The sequence below is a fragment of the Balaenoptera acutorostrata genome, chromosome 20, assembly GCF_949987535.1.
Source record: "Balaenoptera acutorostrata chromosome 20, mBalAcu1.1, whole genome shotgun sequence".
Taxonomy (NCBI): Eukaryota; Metazoa; Chordata; class Mammalia; order Artiodactyla; family Balaenopteridae; genus Balaenoptera; species Balaenoptera acutorostrata.
Window position 1 is genome coordinate 52,149,289 of NC_080083.1, and position 14,663 is coordinate 52,163,951.

Below are 14,663 nucleotides of genomic sequence, written 5' to 3' on the forward strand. Positions count from 1 at the left end.
GACCTTCAGGCTCCATCCCCGGCAGGTGGCCAGGGGCTGAAGGATGGAGCAGGTGGCGGGAAGTGGAGACAGATCAGAACGCACATTCCGATCGCGGGGCGGGCTGGCTCTCCCAGGGGCCAACTGGGATGTGACTCCTTGAAGGCCAGTTGTGAGTGTCTGTGAGCAAGTGTCTGCATGAGTGTGAGCAGGTGTGGGTGTAAGGACATGCCTGGGAGTGTGAGCACACGTGAGCAGGTGTGACGTGTGTCCATTCACTGTGGGCTCATGTGAGCTCGGCCAGTTAATGCACTGGATGGCCTGTGGGGACACTGGGGTCTGGAGGGTAGGTCTGTGCCTCTGCCCCCAAAGGGGACACGGGCTGAGCCAGGCAGCAATGCCTGTGCTGAGACGGAGCCTGCCACCGGGTGCTGTGAGATGCTCGTGAGATGCTGGTGGACAGCAGCCTGGCAGTGCAGCCCCTTCCCCACACCCCCACCGCGTCCCCACCCTGGGTTCCGCCCCTTGGTTGTCCCCAAACTGCCTTCTTTTCACCCCCATCCAGCTGTGCTCCCAGCATGCCTGCCTTGATGGTGGGGGGCCCTGCCTGGTCTGGCTCTGTGATGATGTGACCATGGTGCCCTCCCCAGAGTTGCCTTCAGAAGGAAGTCCCAGGGAAGAAAGGCTCTGGCTTCCCTGAAGGAGGAGCAAAGGGATCCAGCCAAGACTGCCTTTTCCCAAGAAGGTGGCAGAGGGTGGTTTAGTTATTAAATGTGGCTGATGAGTCTCTCTTACTTGGCGAGGTTCCCCAAGAAGACACCGCCCCAGGCCACCCTTGGGGACCCCAGCCTACTGCTCAGAGGTCTCTCTCAGCAGCACACCTATCCTCTGCCCCTCCCCTGCATTTCTGGTAATTTCTAGAGGAAACCAAGTTCCTATACTTGGATGAAGCAGGGCTGCTTTAATTTTCCTTCCGGTTCCAGTCACACAGTGGGTCCCCCCTTCCCCAGCCTCAAAAGTCTTTGGATCTAAAGACACTGGACTCTTTGTTGGGGGCCCTGGGGGAGGGGAGAGGGGGCAGGGAACCCAACCCACCTGTTCATCCCTCCTCCCCCTCCCCCACCCTAGGTCAGAAAGAAAAAAAAAAAAAAAAAAGCTTCCTGGCTGATCCAATCTGGAACCTAATCGTCTGGACAGCTGCAGCAGCCCTCAGATGCCAGCCCGGCTGGCTCCCAGCTTGGGCACTGGATGCCTCTCCGCCAGGCCCGCAGCCTGCTGCAAACCCACACCAATCCCATAAGCGGGGAGGGGGCAACCCCCACCCGGCGCCCCCCTACCTCCTCTAAGCCCACACCCAGTTCCCACCGACCGGTCCCCGTCCTCCAGTGGCAGCTGCTGGCAGGGCCACAGGAGGCAGTAATATTATATGTTACAACAAACAGGGGCGGCCCACTGACAAATAGGCCTGCATGATCTAAATGGTATATTATCCCATAAAAACGTCATCGGGCAGGGCGTCAAAGCCGAGACGGAGCAGCAGCCTTGGAGTGCGGGCTGCAAAACCCGAACCTTCCTTGGCGTGGCCCGGGGCTTTGGGGATATGTTCTAGACAGTGCATGCTGCTTGTAATTTTGTTTGCTTTTAATCTGGAGTCTTTGGTGGGAGAAAGGAGGCCCCAGAGGTTAATGGGGACAGGGGAACCCCGGGGAGCCGTCCCCTGGCGGGCAAGGCAGGAGGAAGCCCTGCAGTGCAAGTCACCTACTGCCAAACAGACAGGGCACATGCTGCACCCCAAAGCCCTGAGGTCGGCCTCAGCTCGAGAGCTGTGGCGCAAGTCCCAGCAAAGACCTCTGACGAGGGTCTTTCCCAAGGGGTGCCCACCTCTCCAGGAGGCTGTCGGCAGTGGCAGGAGTGAGAACTTTCTCTGGATGGGTGATGATGGGCTAGGCCTTCCTTCCAGAGGGGCTAAGGCAGCACCCCCGTCCTGGGGGGATGGTTTCTATTCATCAGAAGTCATCCAGGGTGGATGCTGGTCAATACGGCATTGATAGGGCTTACTGCCGCCTGTCAGTGGGAGGCTGGGCAGTGGGGCGCTGCCCCAAAGTCTGTGCAGGGTTTTCTCATGGGACTCTCTAGGCAGAGATCAGCCCTGGTGCCACCCAGGTGGAGTCCCCACATCCCTTCCAAGCTGACCCTTTGCCAGTGTGACCAGGGCCCCTCTGAGAAGGCCACGTGCAATGGGCTGAGATCAGGGCATCTGGTGGGAATCCCCCTGGGACTCTGGCCACGCCAATCAAGGCAGCTGCCCTCTGCACAGGGTGTCCCTGGGGCAGAGGGGCAGCTCCCATCTTTTGGGGCCTATATGCAGATATTTATGGTAGGGAGGAAGCCAGGCAGGGCCCAGAGGCCTCTTTCAGGAGGAAGGGCAAGGGGTTACTGGAGGTGGCAACCAAGGCCCCCTTCCGCCCAGAAAGCACTCATTCCCAGTGGCACTGGCTGAACTCTATCTGAGCTTGGGAATTCCCAGCTCAGGGCCGGTCCCAGGCTCAGACCCTGGAGCTAGACCAGGAGCATTCTGGGAAGTGTAGTCCTTTGGGAGTTGGGAGGGCCTGCTGGGATTTCCGGGGGCGTCTCATCAAGAGCAAGCAAGAGGACAGAGCAAAGGAGGTTACCCTGACCCTAATCCCAAGGTGGAAGTTTGACATTCCTGGGAAATGGCTGAACTTAAGACATCTGCTCCCTGAAAAGATACCAGCCAATGCTGGATTCCAGCCTCAGATCACACCCACAGTGGTCTCTCTGAGCAAGCCGTCTGGAGCTCTTATTTTGGTGGGAAGACCTGGGAATTCCCCAGAGGGAAAAAACCCTGCCTGAAGTGCCCCGACTCCCGTCCTCCTCTGGCAGCTGCCCCCAGACAGCAGGAGAGACAGGGGTGATACCTGCCGGGCTCCTGGAGAGGCTGCAGCGCATCCGCACACTCTCGCACATTATTTATGCTCACAGCCCCCGCTGATGACATATGTAAGTTGACAGCGAACATCCTATCAACTTGCTGGAGTGTATCTTGATTGTTAAAACACACTCTTAAAGGTATACGATCATTTATCAAATTAAAATAGCGGCGCCTTGCCTGTCCCTTTTCTGCCTTCCCTGACCACTCCCCTGCAGCCTCCCTCCTTCTCTGGCCTGCTGGGCATCCTGCCCTAGCACCCAGGCCCTGCTCCTCGGGTTGGCGGGGAGAGACACTGCCCTGCTTCCAGGGACCCAGACTCAGCACCCCATCCCCACCCTACCCCAGGCCAGGGCAAGCCCACTAATCGCCAAGAAGTGACAAACGCCAGAAGCCCCACCAATTAAATCTAAACTCAAGCAAAGCTCAGTGGCCAGTAAATTATTATTTTTATTAGCTTGAACCAAGTTCCCGTAAGAGAGAAAGTCAACTTGCTCCCATGAATGGCTCTTGTATAATTTATTTAACTCTGTGCTCTTTGCCAAAGCCTGGAATATTTTTAGCTCGTTCTGTTGTTGGATTTGGCTTTTTTATGTGTGTTTCTGAGGGGTATTTTTAGCTCCCTCCATGTTATTCTAACAGCCTCCTGTGCGTTTTGTCCTGTCTGTGCGGGCTGTTGAACCCAGTCTCACAGCAGACGAGGGAGATTTCTAAGAATACACGGGAGCGTTTGGGGGTGATGAGGGATGGCACAAGGCCGCTCCCTGCCTCGCTGGCTAATTTGCCTTAGTGCTCACGTGACCTGGATATTCCTATAGGAATATCCTTGTAGGAAAAATCAGACATGGGGGCAGTACAAGCCCCACTGAGAAAAAACCCACATTCCAAAAATGGCTTCGCTGGGGTGGGCGAGGCGGCCACAGCCTGGCCGATCCACGAGGCCACTGGATTCCTGGCTCCGCAGGGCAGCCTTGGCTTTGATGTCTGCTTCTGTCACTTACAGAGCAGGATGGGTAGAGTCTTCGGAAAGTAACTCTTTTCACACCTACTTAATGTTGGTAACTGTTGCAGAAACACTCCACCATGTCATTGAGTTAATGAGGTATTTACAAAAATGTATTTTTTTTCCTTTACAAAAAAATATCACATGAGGAGGGAGGGGGACCCTTTGATGGGGTCTTTTCACACCCAGAAATTATCTTTTTTTCCTCTACTGCATTTTTCTTTTCTTTTCTTTTTTGAGATTGGCAATCAGAAGCACTGTTAGCAGGAGAGAAGTTTGTGGTTCTCCCACCAGAAGGAACGTGCTGCCCTGTTTACTCCCAACAACCGCAGGCCCAGGGCACCTGGCTTCCAGGCCCCGCCATTTACACCCCAAAGAAGCCGGGAGAAGGGGCGGAGAGGAGAACCCACCCGCTGTCACATTGCTGAAACCAAGACTTGATCGGCTCCTCTGCCTTCCTCGGGTGGAGACCCGGTGATTCTCGAAAGTTCAGCCCTGAGGGGGACGTACAGAGAAGGATGGAGGGCAGGAGCTGACCGGCTAGAAGAGGGGGCGGGAACTGGGCTTCTCCCAGGCCCGGCTGCCTCCTACTAAACGCGCTCGGAGGAGAGGCACGATCCCCAATCGCTCCAGGCAGTAGCGCTGATGAAAAATCTTGGGTTGGTGCGCTGTTGATTTTCCTTTTTTTTCCCCTAGATTTCACAGCTTTGCCTCCAGACCATCTGTATTAGAGACAAAATCTAACACTGCACTAAAAATAACGATTCCAAACATTCTAATTGCACCTTTTGGTGACAAGGTTACTGGAACAGCACTTTACCATAAAACCCTTCAGCCCGATGATAAAGCTATCGGCACTTTCAGTTTTAGAAAAACAATGGAAGAAGCCCTGGAGCCCAATATCCCATCGGGGTCCCCCAAGCTGACATTTTGAAAGCACTGGGTGGAGATGAGAAAGGGCAGCACTGGTGGAGGGCAGGGAGGGAGACCCTTGGCCAGGCTGTGTGTCTGTGCCAGGGACGAGCAATCCTCAGAAGCCAGGGACTCGATCTCCGGTGGCTGGATCCTACTCCCATGTTAGAGCCGGACAAATAGGAAGAAGCTCGGAGCAATTTTCCTTTCAGCAGGGTAGTCAGTGCAGGGAGGGGCGGGATGGGCTGCTGCAGCCGTGGCCTGTGGACCTGAGGCCATCCGTGAAAATGGGAAGAAAGTCCGCCAAACTGGCCATTTTGAAATCCATACAAGAGATGCAAAAAAAATTTTAACTTAATTATACCTTTTTCTTTTTAAACTAGATCATATACAGATACAGACCAAAGCAAAGTAGTCTGGGGTATAATTCCTTTAAAAAAAAATTGATGTAGCTATATTTTAAAACCAATACAAGATACTGGCTTTCAGCAATTTCAAAAGGCTTTCAGCGGCAGATGTTTCTAGCTGGACGCCCTGTAGACCAGCCTTCCCATCACAAATGGGTTGAACATCTCCAAGCACAATAGGTCTCTCTGGTCCCCCGGGAGGTGGAAACAGCCTCCAGGAGCAGGGGACACGTGGCCCTCCAGCTCCCCCCGCCAGGGTGCCCTGGGGACCTCCAGAGCCCTCTAGAGCACCCTGCAAATGGGGGAGGTGGGTAGGGTCTGGGTCAAGGACACAGACCAAGCCAGAACCCACCCAATTTCTCCAAACCCTCCATGGCCTACGATCCAAGAACCACGTGGTCAAACTTGGAATGAACAAGACAATGGTTTGGGCCACTCAGACCACGTTCCCACCTGACTTGGTGGTGCCGGCATCTGGATATAAGAACAGAAAGGGGAAATGGCGGCTGACCAGGACCTGGCGAGAGCCGTGGACTGTTGAACGGGGACGAGGGAGACAGCAGTGACCTGAACTGATGGGGAATCTGGTCTGGCCCTGCCCCCCCCAAAGGGGGGCACAGCTCCAGCCTGTCTGTGCACTACTGGGAGAGCCTTGGTGTCAGGGGTCCTTCTGGACCCTTGTTTCTGCACCCTCCAGGCTAGAGGGTATGGTATATGCGGGGTGTGTGTGTGTGTGTGTGGGTGTGTGTGTGTGTGTGTGCAGCCAGAAGGGGCTAGGGAAACTGTAGCACTGTCCCTGCTGCCACCACAAGCCCCCAACCTCAACCCCCCAGTGTGGGCTGAGCTGGGCGGGCAGCATCTCCAATGCAGGGGCAGGAACGACAACCACAGGGACAGCAAGAACAGATATTTAAAATCACCAATTGCCCAGGCAAGTACTTTTGCTCTTTTGAGTTATGAATCCATAAGAGGAAAAAAGCAAGGAAGAGGAAGAAGGAAGAGCAAGGAAGAGAAAAAAGCAGCCTTGCAGAAGGCTCGCACTGGAACAGGAAACGCGGGCAAAGGGTTGATTCCAGGAGAGTGCTGAGTCCAGCCCCTCCACTCTCAGCGTGCTCGAACTTTTCGTATCTCATGTTGTAAATGCTAAACGCCCATTAGTAATCAAGCAATTTCTCGTATTTTTTTTCTTTTTAGGTAATTTATGTTTTTCTTTCTGACTGCCCTCCCTTCTGACATTTTCCCTTCTAGCCTGACTCTGCCATCCGTTTTAATCCACACACTAATTGTAATCCCATTAAAGCAGATATAATTTTATTAGTATTCACAGTTCATCAAGCTAGCAATAAGTGTTACTGCCAAATTAACAACAACAAAAAAAGCGGCAAACAACATTTCTGATGTTTAGAACAAACTGTAAACAAAAGCAAGCCAACCTTTCAGGGTGACCAGCGGGTCCCCACACGCGCAGCCCCTCCAGCTTCCTGCAAACTCAGCCGGCGCTGGCCAGTGACCTCCAGGGTCTCAGGCGAGATAGCGGCCCCTTCGCCACCCTCTGCCTGGCCCTGCTTCTCCTCTGACCTGGCTCGACAGTAATATCAAAGCCACCCGAGACGGCGACTGCTCTGGAGGCCTGGGTCAGCTCTGCCAAGGAACAGCTCTCTCCGGGAGAGAACTGGAGAAGACCCGAGTGCAGGGCGGCCCCAGCTCTCTCCTCCTGGAGCAAATTTGCTGCGAACTCGCCTGCACCGAAATCCGTCGGCGGCCCCCGCGCCGCCCCCAGCCGAGCCGGCGCCGGCGCTGCGCTCCCCCAGGGCGCAGGCCGCGGGGCTGGGCCGCGATCTGGCCACGCTTTGTCCGGCTTTAGCAGGATACCAGAGGCACTTGTTAAAGCAAATGCATCCCCTGCAAACCCATTCTCGCCCTGACACTTCAAGGCTTTATATAGAAACAGGATTTGCTCGTCTTACACCAGCAGTCCCTATTAACGCTCACCCCGCGCACACACCGCCCTAATCCGAGAGGCCGCGGCACCCCCCCCCCCCACCTTCACAACGGCCGTTTTGTTCCCGCAGAATGTGCTTCGTTGTCCCAGCCCCGGAATGTTTTAAGGATGTGAATGCAGAATGCAGAATGCAGAAATGAGGTTTCCGCGGAATTTAGTTCTTTAGCAGGAAGGGGTGGGGGAGGGTGGCAGGAGGGGAAAGGCTTTATTTTTAGCCGGCTCCGAGGCTGCCCCTCCGAGATGCTGGGGGACCCTGGGGAAGGCCGCTCTAAACCGCGATGATCCGGCTCGGGGCGCCCGCAGGATGCGCGGGCCGCCACCGGTGCCGGAGCAGGGAAATGAAACCGAAGGCTTCTCCGCAAATGCTCCAAGGAGAGGAGGAGCAAGATCCCTTTCGACCCTCGACCGTGCCCACCTCGCGGCAGGGCCTCCTCTCCCGCGCCCGCCCGGCCGGCACTGACCTGTGTGCGAAGCCATGGGCAGCGGCGACGGGAAGTACTTTCCGGGCTGGAAGTGCGCCGGGGGCTGCGCAGCGGGCCCGGCCGGGGCGAGGCGCGCGGCAGCGGCGGCGCTGCGGTGGCCCAGGCTCCCGCGGTCCGACAGCAAATGCGGCGGCGGTGCGAAATCGCGGCCATCCATGCCGGGCCCCGGCCCCGGCCCCGGCCCGCCGCCGCCTCCCGGGAGCAGCGCGGCCGGGGCCCGGGGGCGGCTCGGCGCGCGGACGGCGCGCGGGCGGCGCGGAGGAGGCGGCGTCCGGGGTCACTGGCGGCGGCGGCGGCGGGGCCGGTCAGCACGCCGGCGGACTGGGCTCCTCGGCGGGCGGCCGCGTGCCAAGCCGGCGGCCGCCGTGCGGGTCCATAGTCTGCGGAGGCAAGCAGAGAAGACTTGGTGACTCTGGGGCTCGGCTCGCCCGGGGGTCTCCGCCCCGCCCGCCCCCCACCCCCCCACCCCGTCGGCCCGAGCCGCGGCCAGGCCCGGCGGCCGGGCCCGGAGAGCTCCGCGCGTCTCCCCGCTGCACGCGCGCGCGCTGGCCACCCGGGCCGCCCCGATCCCCGCGCGCACACGCACCGTCCCGGCCACGCTCCGCCCGGAGGAGCCTGAGGGAACCCGGCCGTACAGTTCGACGCTTCCCCTTCGCGGATCCCTGCGGCGAGGGCGCCTCGGCGAAAGGCTGCTGGCTCCGCTGGGTGATAAAAACCCAAATCTGCGAAGCCATCACGCACACACACACACACACACACACACACACACACACACTCACACGCACACCCTCTCCCCTCCCCCGCTGCCCAAAGGTGTCTCTGAGGAAAGGCCTGGGGTCGACGCTAGCTTTTTTCCTCTCCCCCCATTCTGAGGTTCAGCTTTTACTGCATTCTGCTTAACCGAATGACCATGCTAATTAAGCGAGTAATTTTATTGATTGTAACTCAAGAGTTTGTTTTTTTTTTTAATAACCTTCCTTTTCTCCCCTCTCCCCATCCCCCTCATGCGTCTTTCGGCACATTCTTTTGAACCCGCCGCGCCCCCCCCCCACAACATCCCTAAGGGGACCAGGCCCCCACTCCGCATTGCCGAGCCAGGACCCCGGGCCAGCTCCCCGGAGCCCCAGGGGTCTACGTCCGCCGGCGGCATCACCTGGGCCGCCACGCCGCAGTGCCCGGTCGGCCGTCCCGGAGCCGGGAGCTTCCTGGAGAGGCTGGAACAATCACCCCGCCCCCCAGTCAAATTCGCCCAGGATCTTCCTCTGAGGATTGGAGGTTTGGAGGGGAGCGATTTGAGAGTCAGAAATTGTTTTCTCTTAACGCCCCATATCGGCCACGTTATTTCTCCCTTCAGCGCCTGCCCCGGGTCGCCGAGCCGAGGCCTGTCTCTGCACGGCCGGGGGACGTGGGGTTTGCGACGCCGGGCTGGGCCCTGGGGAGGCGGACAAGTGCCCGGGCCCAGCGCAACCTTCACCGCTGCCCAGGTCCCAGCAGACCCCCGGCCTCCGTCGTCCACCTCCACCTCCCAGCTGGGCACTTAATGCCCCCCACCTCCCTTCTCTTCCACCCCCACCCAACGCCGAGAGTCCACTCGGAAGCGAAATTGGGGGTAATTTCAGACGCTGAGTGCGGAACGGCGGAGCAACACATAAACTGGACGGCTGTGCGCCCGCGTGGAGGACCGCTTTCATTCGACACATTTCTCCTCATTTCCTAAATCTGCATTGTTTTAATGTTTGATATCACCTCAACAACAGGGAGATGGGTAGGCTTAATATTCTTAACTGTGAACTTTGCAGAAAGTCTTCTGATTTTTTTTAGCCGTCCCACCGTGACAATAAAGCGATTAAGATGTTTTCCATTTTGTGAATACCATTTAAAATTGCTATATTTAATGCTACAGGTTCTACACGTCTTATTTGCAGACTATTTTGTGTTTGATTTAATCTACAACCGAAAACATAATGTATTAAGTGAATACATATTTGCTCAGCTGATAAGCTTTTTAATATTTATTCGGAGAGCTTTTGCATTGTAAATAAACGGGACCTACACAAAGAGTTCTCTTTGTCTCTCAACTTCATACAGAGGGGTTTGGGGCTTCCTCCCTCTGGGGATCGTCAGCTGTCTACCCCGGTCTAACAAATAACTCGGCTCGCCGCCGCTCCGGCCTGCAGAGCAAGCGCCCGGCCTCCAGGGCCGGGGGAGCGCCGGGCGAGGGGGCTGCCCGCGCCGGGGTCAGGGGAGGGAGGGGCTGCCCGCGCCGGGCTAGGGGCCGGGGGGCGCGGGGAGGGACAAAGAGAAAGGAGGGGAGGGAGGTCGGGAACCTGCGGCTTCAAAGGCGCGGAGGGCCCGGGGCTGCGCGCGCGGGGGGTGGGGGGCTTCCCGGCGGCCTCCGGGGAGCCGTGTATGCTATGCTTTTGTTTTGTGGGGTTTCTTTTTTCCCATAAAAAATTCCAAAATTGTCGAGAAAGAGAGAGTTGCTCTCGATTCTCGGGACGCGGGCTTGGCTACCAGCGGCAATTTTAATCTTCACCTTCTGCGGGCAGATCGCGGGCTGGATTGATCCTTCCCCACCAGCCCGCTAGACTTCTTACGCGGAAGGAGGTGGGTTATTGTCGCTCGTCTGTGCCGCAGAGATTCTTACCAGGTCGGAGAGAGCTTTTCTTTGTGTTCTTTGCTCCCGGGGAGAGGCCGCGCTGCGCCTCACTACCCGCCAGAGAGCGGCTCCTGGGGGCCTGCGGAACACGAGCCAGGCAGGGAGCGGGGCGGCGACGCGCGGCCGCCCCGGCCTGGGCCCGGAGCCCCGAGCCCGGAGCCCAGGCGCCGCCATTCGCGAGTCCTAGGGCTCCGAGCCCCCTCCCCCCAGCTCCAGGAGAGGCCGCAGTAAAGGACAGCTCCAGCCTCGGATCGGGCCGGACCCAAAGAGAAAACGGAGCGAAAATGGTGGCGGGCACGGGGCCCCACGTCGGCTGGAAAATCGCTGACAAGGGTATTTTGGAAAGAGCCGAACCTCGGAAAGCCGGGCTCCTCCCCAGGACCCCGCGGCGCGGTCCCCGGAGCCGCCCGTCCCTCTGCGCGTGGCTCAAGCGCTCCAGGATGTGGGGCTCCTTCGGGTTTGCTTCGGTTTTAACATACACGGAAATCCCTGCCCTTGTTTCGGCCGCCCGCATCCCCCGGCGCCGTCTCCGAGTGCGCTGGCGTTGTGGGACCTGCAGGCTGGGCTGGGGCCCGGCGCGCGCGGGGCGCGGGCTGCTCGGGTGCCGCCACAGAACCCGCTCCCTGCGAAACGGTCGCGCCCGACACCCCCCCCCACGCCGGGAGACGACCGAGGCCCGGGGCCGCGCCGGACCCCCGCACCCCAGGGCGCATCCGCCCGCAGACCCCGCCTCGCGGGCGGTGGCCTGAGCCCCGCACACCGCCCAGAATGCGCGCGGGGAGAAAGCCCCGCTGCGCTAGCCTCGCTTGGCTACCTCCTCCACCCTCAACCCCCCCCGGAAAAAATTTTCTGAAATGTCCTGAAATGAATTAGGCTCTGGGAAACGAACCCCCGAAAACCTCGCGGTTACCCCTTCCCGCCCGGTCCCTCGCCCCGCACGCGGCCGGCGGCCGGCAAGCCCCTCTGGTAGGCGGCTCGGGCCGCCTCGGCCAGCGCGAGCCAGCCGGTTCCCGGCGCCGCGGAGCGACCGGGCGGGGCTGACCCGAGGCTGCTCGGGGGAGGGAAGCAGGGTGTGTGGGGGGCGAACAACTGGGGTTCGTTCGTGGTGCCGCCAGAGCCGGGAGCGCGTTGGCTGCGTCGGGGACCTCGCCGACTGTCCACCCGGAGCCGCCCGCGCGGCTTGCGCCAGACGCAGCCTGGCGGTCCCTGTCCTGTCGCGATCATTTATTTTTAATGCTGGGTGTCGATCGAGACAACAAGCGCTCAGAGCAAAGCAAGGACGCATTACGGGGGGAATTTTAAAGCGATCGATAAGATTTTTCAAAGGGAGAAAAAATCGCTCTTATATATAGTCCATCTTAAAAAAAAGCCTGCTCGACATTATAACGGATTTTTTAAAAGGGAAGATATATACTTCTTAACATCGCAACCCTGAATTTCTCTTACTAAAAAAATTGTAAATCCCCAAAGCCAAAATAAAAAATAAAATAATAATAAAAATACAAAAACAAAAAAATGAAAGCAATTTCAGTTACTTACTGGAGGCTGTTTCCTGGATACAATTGAATGCAATACAATTAAACCAGTAAATGTGACTTTGTTTTGTATTCCTATTGGTATTTTCAATGTGCTGACTGTTGCACTGTAAATGCACCGCTTCCACAACAACGACTCTAGCGAGCCCATCCAGAGCGGCTCTCAAACCTGCAGCCCGGCGCGGCAAGCCACGGGCCCTGCATACTAATAAGCTCGTGCCACTCAGCCCCGAGCAGCCTGCGCGCTGATTGGCCGCGCGGCCCTCCTCGGCCGGGAGCTCGTGCCACTCATTCGGCGTAAACAGGCCTCCCAATAGGCTGGCGCCGGGCCAGGGAGCTGCCAATCAGGGAGCAGCAGGGCTACTACTGAGCCCGATGGCGCCTAATTCAAGCCCGGCGACTGCGCAGCTCCTTTGCGCAGATCGTTGCTGCTGAATGGGAATGTGTTGGCGCAGGGCGGGAGAGGGAGCAGGGGCGAGTGGGAGCGCGTGTCCACGCCGAGGAGAAGGCGTTCGCTTTTTTTTTTTTTTTTTTAATTTAACCCAGCAGGTATAAAGTTTGGCGTCTGGAGCACAGAGGCCAGGAGAAGAAACAGCAACACGCGTTGAAGCAGATGCTTTTTAAAATACCGGGATCTGTCTGGCAGGTGGCTGAACCCGGCACAGGTAGGCCCGAGTCCCAAGCATGGAGGCCTCCCCGGGTTGCCCGGCCCTTCCACCACTCCGAGGCCTCCGCCTGCTCTGACCGAGCTCAGGAATGTCCCATGCCCACAGCAGCCTGGGTACCACGGGCTCTAGAGTCGCCTGCCTGGTCCTCTCCTCTCCCTGCCCCAGGGATCAGACCCTGGGGAGAAGGTCCTGTATCTCTGGCCACCTATCTGCGGAACCTCAGTTTTTATCTCTCTTGGCTACATTTTGCAACGGAGCACCGATCAAAATGAAAATCGGGGATTTATGGCCATGACAAAGATTTCCCCTCCTTCATCTGCAACTAGATTTTTAAAGTATGTTCACCTTGATACCCACGGTGTGGAAACCATGCATGGTATTTTTCAGTGTTGCTTTCCTGCATATCTGCTAAATTCTCGCCTCAATTACAAGAGCCACTGAACGAATATCTTCATCGTAACCAGATGCAAACTACTTTTAAAGATATTCTCCAAATATTTGTTAGAATTTGGTTTCCCAACAAAATGCTATTTATTCTCTGGAGTCAAGGCGATGTCTTAGTGGCGATGGATACATTATTTTTACTTCTCTTTCTCCACGTGAAGGTCTGCCTGCCCCTCTGGGGGACAAAAAAAAAGGTATTTATACTAGATGCCAACCAACACAGGCACACGCGTTAGAAATTCTCCGCCGGCTCATTCCGGTAGGGACACGAAGGGGTTAAGCCGGAGGCTTTCTGTTGTCACCTTCCTTTCCCCGCCCCCCCCCGCCCTCTCCCGCGGGACCTCCGGGATTGGCTGGCACTCCGCCAGTAGGCTGTCAATCACCGAGTGTAAACAAGGCGCTGATTGGCTGTTGTCTAGTCCGCACAGGGCCTCCTGAAAAAAGCAATTACTGGCTCCGCGGTTTCAAGGCGGCCCGAGGCCGCATGATGAAAGGAGATAAGCTGGGGACCGTTTCCAGGACCCCCGCGGGCCGACCCGGGCAGCCCTGGAGCCGAGGTGCTGCCGAGAGCCCGCGGATCAAAGGAATCCAGAGAGAAAGGGGAAGCGGGCGCAAGGCCCCGGCCGGCCTTCCCCCGCGGGCATCTCTGACCTGGGTGGGGGCTCGGGCCGCGGGCGGGGCTCCGGAATTGGGAGCCCGCTTCGGGCGGCGCGGCCGGCGGGGCAGCTCCGGAGAGCCCGGGGCTGGCAGGTAAGCGCCGGGCTCCGCGGGCCCGGGCCGGGGACTCAGGACAGGGCGCGCGGCCCCGAGTCCCGGCTCCAGCGACACCCCTACCGGGCGATGAGGACCCCCGCCCCCCACGGCCCGAGCTCCTGGCCAGTCCCAAGACTGGTGCCTTCGGAAGCGATCCAGGGTGGCGCGCGTCGGCCGCGAGAGGAGAGGCGGCACGCATAAATTCATAAGCGTTCGGAGATCTGATTAGCGCAAGGCTATTCATTAGGCCGGGTGCGATTGAATTAGGTCCCGGGTGCGGGCCCGGGGGGGCCGGGGCGGGCTGGGCGCAGCCTTCAGGGCAAGGGGAATGCGGTTATGGCGCGGACCACCGGGCTTGGGCCGTGGCTTCCGGAGGAAAAAGTCAAAGCATCGGCCCCGGAGTGAGTGTTGAGGGGACGGGCTCCTCCGGGTCCTGCCCTAGCGGGTGCGTGCGGAGGCCGCCCGCTTCCCACGCACACCAAGGAAAGTCAGCCTGAGCCTGGCCCGGCTCCGGAGAAATCGCGCCCTCGGAGGGGTGGGTGAGTGGCTGGCTGGCTGGCTGGGCGGGGGCGGCCTCGGCTCCTGGACCCAGCGCAGGACCAGGCGGGGCCGGAGCTAGGCCTGGGAGCAGCTAGCTGTGCCGTCCCTGAGCTCGCTGGGCTTCCACCGCCCCTGATCCGGTGGCCTGGCGCGCCGAGGCTGCCGGGTCCGTACGCCCAGGGGCCCCGCCAGCTTCCCTCAGCCCTCGGAGTTCCGGCCCCCAGCAGGGCGTCCCTAGCCCCCGCACGTTTCCCACTCTCGTTTGGAAACGGAATCCCTCATTACTGTCTCCGATGAGCTTGTTTTCTGGCCCAGAAACTTTTTTTTAA

The 14,663-nt window shown here is 58.5% G+C and overlaps 1 protein-coding gene across 7 annotated transcripts in view; it reads right to left on the reverse strand.

Annotated features, from left to right (window-relative positions):
* BAHCC1 (BAH domain and coiled-coil containing 1) overlaps positions 1 to 12,096 on the reverse strand; it is a 60,984-nt gene extending 48,888 nt beyond the window's left edge. For 6 of the 7 annotated variants that reach the window (XM_057535876.1, XM_057535877.1, XM_057535880.1 and 3 more), the window contains exons 1-2: positions 11,934 to 12,096; positions 7,715 to 8,115 (exon numbers count right to left, since the gene is read on the reverse strand). In XM_057535876.1, coding sequence (XP_057391859.1) covers positions 7,715 to 7,892 — 178 coding nt within the window. In that variant the 5' untranslated portion in view covers positions 7,893 to 8,115; positions 11,934 to 12,096. The other variant, XM_057535879.1, reaches the window with a different exon arrangement.
* Between the last annotated feature and the right edge of the window lie 2,567 nt (positions 12,097 to 14,663).